We start from the raw sequence: 6,736 nt of genomic DNA, 5'->3' as shown, positions 1-6,736 counted from the left end.
GTGTGGTAGTTTGCATTTCTAGAGGTTGTTATGATTGAAGCACAGTTTTCTGCCTTTTCAGATAAAAACGCAGATTGCCTGGTATAGGTTGTTGAACCAGGGGTCAGGGATATGCACGGAGAGGGTGTGTAGGAGGTAAAGAACTCTGAACAGTACATTCATTTTAATTACACTGAGACTCCCTATCCAGAAACCCTTAGGGTTCCAGTTTCTAAGATCCTTGCGAACTGTGTTGGCAATGGGTAGGAAGTTGTCCAGGAATGTCTTGGACACATTCTTGTTAATAATGACTCCCAGGTATTTTAACTGATTAGGATGCCAGGTGAATGCAAACGAGTGCTTCAAACCCTCAACTGTTCCCGGAGGTGCTGAAATAATGAAAGCGTCAGACATTGTATAATTGATATTAAAGTGGGACAAGTCTCCAAATCTCCGAAATTCTAACATCAGGTTAAGGATCGAGACAATTAGGTTTGTGGTCACTGCAAGGAGATCATCGGCAAAAAGAGCAAACTTAAACTCTATCATTCAACCGTAATTCTGATGTGTCCAGGTTAGCCCTGATGTCTAGTGCCGTTGGTGATCTGAACAGGTTTAGATAACTCCCCATTAATCTTGATCTTGGCTGTTGGTTTGATGTAGAGGTCCCGGATCTGCCCCAACACCGTGGGGCTTAGGCCTAGGCTTCCTAGCATTCCCAGCATAAAGTCCCAGTCTACTCTATCAAATGTCTTTTCGGAGTCAGTGGATAGTAGAATTGATTATTATAGTGGTGTTGTCTCGAGCCTATCAGCCCATGTCAAAGTCCACTTGGTCAGGAACGATCAATTTAGGTAAGTTTCAATCTGTTGGCAATGAGTTGAGCGTATAATTCGATGTCCACTTTGAGTAGTGAGATAGGCCTGAAACTGGGTCATTGGGACAGATCCTTACTCTCCTTTAGTAGGACTGTAATGTGTGCTGCCAAGGAGTGTTTACAAAATTGTGTTTGGTCAGAGATAGCGATGAAAGCCTGAAGCATTAAAGAAGCTAGGCTGTCTTTAAAAGAGTTATAATGTGAGATGGTGAACCCATCCGGGCCAGTACTCTTCCCAGAAGAGGGTGTTTTGATTTCTTCTTCCAACTCCTCTGCTGAAAAGGGAACATCAACTGCTTGGAAATCAATGTTTGATAACACAGGTCTGCGATGAAAAAGCTTTTTTAATGATTTTTTGTGATACTTATAGACTTTTGGCTTTTGAACATGAAAATGACTCCCGATTTTGCATATCACATCACATTTTTCTGCAAAACGTGTATTTATGAATAAGTCATTTTTTTTCATATTCTTTAAAATAAATGTATTCTGCCTACATTTATTATAAAACATAGTCTTAAATGAATTCATTCGGTAGTATAGAATGTTACAATTCAGTTCTCGTCATAAAACTTCCCCCTGCCCAGTGCCAGATTAAGGTCCACATGGGCCTGGAGCTGAAATCTACATTAGGCCTAAACCCCATACTGTTTAAAGGAACAGTGCACACACACAACAACTACAACTACAAGGTGAGCTGACGAACGTGGAACCAAATACAACAGATGCAACACAGTTTTGCCCTGTGCCGGCTCATTTTAACCCCTGCCTACCACCACATATACACACAGTAAACATTACACACACACAGTACATATACATTCACAATGGCAACACATACGCGTCAATACATTAGCACATTCAGTCTATCTTAAAAAAAACATATGAAAATTTGAAAACTGTTTTGGAACTGATTGGATATGCAAGACACAACTGGTTAACATGTGGAGATCTTAAAATTCTATGTATGGTACTTGGCCAGCAACAAGGTTACACCAAATTCCCATGTTTACTCTGTGAATGGGATAGCAGAGCTAATAATTTACATTGTCAAAAAAACAATTGGCCAGCTAGAAAAATTTTAGAAAGTGGAAAAAATAATGTCATCAAATCCAGTTTAGAAGATCCAAATAAAGATTTACTTCCACCTCTACATATAAAATTAGGACTGATGAAACAATTTGTAAAAGCACTGTCTAAACATGGAGAAACTTTAAAATATCTTTGCACCAAATTCTCTAACATGTCTGATGCTAAACTGAAGGAAGGCATTTTTACAGACCCTGACATTAGAAAGTTAATAAAAGATGAACATTTTGGGCACGTAATGAATATCGTGGAATTTTCGGCGTGGACCTCGTTCAAACAAGTGCTTTTAAAATTTTTGGGCAATGTCAAGGATCCAAACTACAAAGAAATTGTCAGGGAAATGCTTAATAATTGCAGAAACCTTGGCTGCAAAATGAGTTTAAAGGTACATTTTTTGAATTCCCTTATTGAGCATTCCCGAATAATCTCAGAGACTACAGTGAAAAACAGTGTGAACAGTTCCACCAAGACGATAAAGATGTACCAGGGTCGTTGGGACGTCAGCATGATGGTTGACTACTGCTGGATGACACAGAAAAAACGTATATGCGAAAAGCGACAAAACGAAGTTTGAAGACAAAAAAAAACGGGATATTAACAATTTTAATCAATAATTATGGTTTTGTTTCTATTATTGCTTGATTTTATTGTTATTTTATAATATAATTAAGACAAAAACACAGTGATATCATCTACACTTCTTCGTATTTCACAATAAATATGTCAAGAACAATTAAACTTCTTATTTTTTCTTAAAAATGTATGTAACCCCCTTATAGGTAAATGTGATCTGGTAATTTGTTTTTATATACTATTTCTTGATGTACACATGAGTATAATTAAGAATATAAAAGTATTAATTAAAAAAGCTATCAATACCTTAAATTTCACAGACCTGTGTAACTTAAGTGACCAGTCAGCGGCCGAGGAGTCTTGAGATATATTATAAAGTTTAGAATAGTATTTGTGAAATGTCACCCGATGTATAACAGTACTGCACTATATAATTTTTGATGTGTGGGATGTATATCTGGGCTCTTACGCCTCTAGCCAAAAGCCTGCCCGGCTTGCCTCCCCATTGGTATAAACAACTGCGGCAATTACGGAGATCAAGTTTCAGTTTGTCAGACAATAAATTATTCAATGCCACTCTCCCTTCAGCCAGTTTGTTAAGGGTTCCCACATCCAGGGAAGCCTTGTGGCTAGTTTCAAGGTTTCTGATTTTTTGTGCTTCTCTCTGTTTTGTCAGAAAGGAGTTCAGCTGTATAAACCTCCCCTTAATGACACATTTATGTGCCTCCCATATTGTGACTTTGGACACGTCAGGAGAGTCATTAAGTAAGATAAATCATCTAGTGCCGCTTCCACTTGAGACTTATAATAGGCATCCTGAAGAAAGAGCTCATTAAGCCGCCAAGTAAAAGGGTCTAGGGGTCCATGCGGGTAAGGAGCTGGATAGGTTGACCGGGGCATGGTCAGAACAGGTGACTGGCGCTATGGAAATCTCCTTAATCATGTGTAAGTGACGATGGAAGAGAAACAAATAGTCGAGTGTGGAGTAAATGCTATGGGGCGGGAAAAAGTAAAGTCACGGTGCATGGGGTGTTTGAGACTCCAAGGGCTAGATTTACTATCAGGCGTGTTTGTAAACCCGCCGACTTTCGGCGGATTTGGCGACGGTTTAGCCATCGCCGGATTTACTAAGGCTAAACCCACCGTCCAAACGGCCAAAAATGATGTTTCCAAACCCGCCTCTGTATACATCGCCATGACGGTTTCAACAATGTTCAACATACAAACAGCCGGATTTACTATTAGGGGGTTTATAAAGCCGCCGGAAAACCGCCATTCAAAAGACCAAAATGAAAGCGCTGCTTGTGAGCGGCGAGATTGTTCAAACAGTGTGCTGTTTCAGATATTTGGGCAATCAGAACAGAAGGAAAAGGGCCATTTCATGTTCAAAGTTTTTTCCTTTGGGATTGTATATGTTAAAAGGCCAGTGTCTTGTAATTGCAGTGTTGTTTTGGTTTCTTTTTCTCTTGTGTCTTCCCACCATGCAATTTATTTACTGATTTAGTAGAGGGGTGTTATAGCGTACCTTTGTACTTTGGTAAACTAGGTTCAGGTTACTAGAATAATCTGGTTGGGTGGCTATGTATGCACTTGAAAAGGGGTTTGATATTATCCTGGCTGGCTGTTTGATACATAATCTAGCAATACATCAACTTACCCCACCGATTATTGCAGTAGACAGTGAAGAAGAAGGGGTCCGTGTCACATCTGGTGATGTGCAGAGCACAGAGGGCGGAAGGGAGATTAGAGACCGTCTAATTGCAAACTACTTTACGTGTAAGTACATAGTATGAAAAACATTTTTTGCTCAAAAATGTGTTTTATGTGAGTGCAATTTTTATATTTTATTTTAAATGTTTTGTAAATTGGAACCTTTAAAAACAGGATAGTGTGTACTCCTCATGTGGTAAATATGAACATCCCTGGATTGTGACAGTCAGAGGTCAATGTTTAAGTGAAATTAGTGCATAGTTTTTAAAACATCAGTATACTCTTGTTTAATTAGCAGAAAAGAAACACTGACACCATAGAAATTTAACTGCATTTATTGCAGAACACAATAAATAATAACGTATAATGCTTACGCAAACTTGTGAAAACATGAAGCAATAATAATTATTGCACTACCGACGTCTTTTTGCAGGCATATCACAATGCTTGGTGCCACTCTCTCCCCTCCCTCGCCCACCCCTGGTGCGAGCACCTCTCCTTGGAGGAGTACTCTGTACAGATGTGCTAGGCGTACTAGCGGTACTGGTGGTGGCTGAAGAGATAGGTGCCGGTAAACGGGCTACAATTTCTGAATGTAGTTGCCCTGCCAGCCGGGTCACATTGGCATTCCCCTCACGTACTGTGGAATGTAAGGCCTCCACAGCCCCAGTCATTTGGGCCAGCTGCACATTGGTCTGTTCTAAACGGTTGATTCCAGCAGGGAGTTGACTATTGGAGCGGTGTATCCGCCTCAACTGGGCCGCAATTTGGGACATGTGGCGAGTTTGCCTGTCCATGAATAATGTCTGTTGCTGCTGGAATGCGCCAATAGACAGCGCCATTTCTCTGGCTGGGTCCATAGGTGCAGGTGCAGGTTGGTGGTGTGATGGTTCAGCAGGGCCAGGTGAAACTTCCTGGAGGCCAGACACAGGGGCATCCACTGTTACCAGGGTGATGGTTGTTAGATCCTCTGGCTCAGGGGACATTTCCAGGGACTCCGCCTGAGGTGGCTGGTATGAAGAGGGCCCTGTGTATGAAAAATGACGGTAAGTATATAGTATATAATATGTTTGTATATTGCATTCTGAACACTGGATAGGAAATAATAATCTTTAGCAACTACAGATTCTTTCACAATGTTTGCATTCCTGATTTCTAGTCCTATGCTACCTGCTTACGGATGCACTTATTATCCTTTTAATACCCATTATCATTTGGACTGTGTAGTACATGCTGGGTTATTTTGACTAAACTGCATGCTATCAAAAGTGGAGATGTTGCCTATAGCAACCAATCAGATTTTAGCTGTCATTTTGTTGAATGCAATAAATAAAGTAAAGGTATATTCTGATGGGTTTCTATAGGCAACATATCAGTTTAGTAAAATGTAGCCCTAACTTCTCATTGCAAACAATAAAAAGAAAAAAAAAAAAAACATTGACAGCAACATTTGCACAGAAAATCAAGTAACTCCATTATTTCTCTCCTAAACAGAAATCACGCACCTGCTTGCTCGTCTGTGCCCGAATCTCTCGCTGAAGGTGGAGGTGTAGGTCTGGCACTGGGACTGAACTGCGGTCCTGGCGATTCTGGATGTATTAGAAAAAGCATACAATGTATTTCCAGAAAAAAACTATTTCCAAATATACTGTTTATTGCACAAATGTGTTTGCAATTTTTGTATATTTTTTTCTATGAGAAAAAAAAACCTTTACAAACTATTAGAGGCAAAAATACACTTTGAAAAAAAAAAAAAAAAAAAAAATAATAAGAAAAAACGTTTGCAAAGAGAAAAGCAGTTTTAAAAAGAGAAAAGCAGTTTTAAAAAGAGAAAAGCAGTTTTAAAAAGAGAAAAGCAGTTAAAATACTGTTAGGTTAAAAAAAACAAATAACTCACCAACTACTTGGCCAAAAGAGGGCGAGTCGGTGTCCTGGACATTTATGCCCTCTACAATTTCAGCCGGCATTATCTGGCGCAGCTCCTCCTCGTACGTGGTGTACTCCATACGAAGTGGGGGGCCACCACCCGTGCGCCTTGTCGACCTCCTTTCCTGGGCCATCTTCTCTTTAAGCCTCCTCTTAATATCAGAGAAGCGCTTGCGGCAGTGTGCCACTGTCCGCTTCAGTGGGCCCACCGCGTTCACGGCATCACAGACTCTCCCCCACAGTTGGTGACGCCGCCTTAGAGGAGTCCGGGCTGCCAGGTTCCCTAGGATGACCTCGTAGCAGGGAATGATGTTGTGCACCAACACACAATTCTCATCATGTGAGAAGCGCACATTCCTCCCTGTCTTGGTCTTCCTCCCCTGTCCTGTCTCCTCAACCTCTCCCTCTCCCTCCTCTGACCCCTCAACCTCCATCTCCCTCTCCTCAGCCTGTTCTCCCCTCCTATCTCTGGACATTTTTACCCAGAAGACAGAAAAATACAAAACACTGAAGGACTTACAAACACAAAGAACAAACTACACTACCTACAGACACACTCTCCACACAGTCACACACAAGTAA

At 40.7% G+C, this 6,736-nt stretch overlaps 1 protein-coding gene across 1 annotated transcript; it reads right to left on the bottom strand.

The window, feature by feature from the left end:
* Nucleotides 1-554: 554 nt before the first annotated feature.
* Nucleotides 555-6,463, bottom strand: LOC142101833 (uncharacterized). Its single transcript, XM_075186274.1, has 4 exons — nt 6,126-6,463; nt 5,734-5,817; nt 4,870-5,255; nt 555-731 (listed from the first exon to the last, which is right to left on the bottom strand). Exons 1-4 carry the CDS (start codon nt 6,286-6,288, stop codon nt 555-557), a joined length of 810 nt encoding a protein of 269 aa, XP_075042375.1. The 5' UTR covers nt 6,289-6,463.
* Between the last annotated feature and the right edge of the window lie 273 nt (nt 6,464-6,736).

This window comes from Mixophyes fleayi, chromosome 9 (genome assembly GCF_038048845.1).
Source record: "Mixophyes fleayi isolate aMixFle1 chromosome 9, aMixFle1.hap1, whole genome shotgun sequence".
Lineage (NCBI taxonomy): Eukaryota > Metazoa > Chordata > Amphibia > Anura > Limnodynastidae > Mixophyes > Mixophyes fleayi.
The sequence above is the reverse complement of the archived record's forward strand: the minus strand, read 5'-3'. Positions and strand labels throughout refer to the sequence as shown.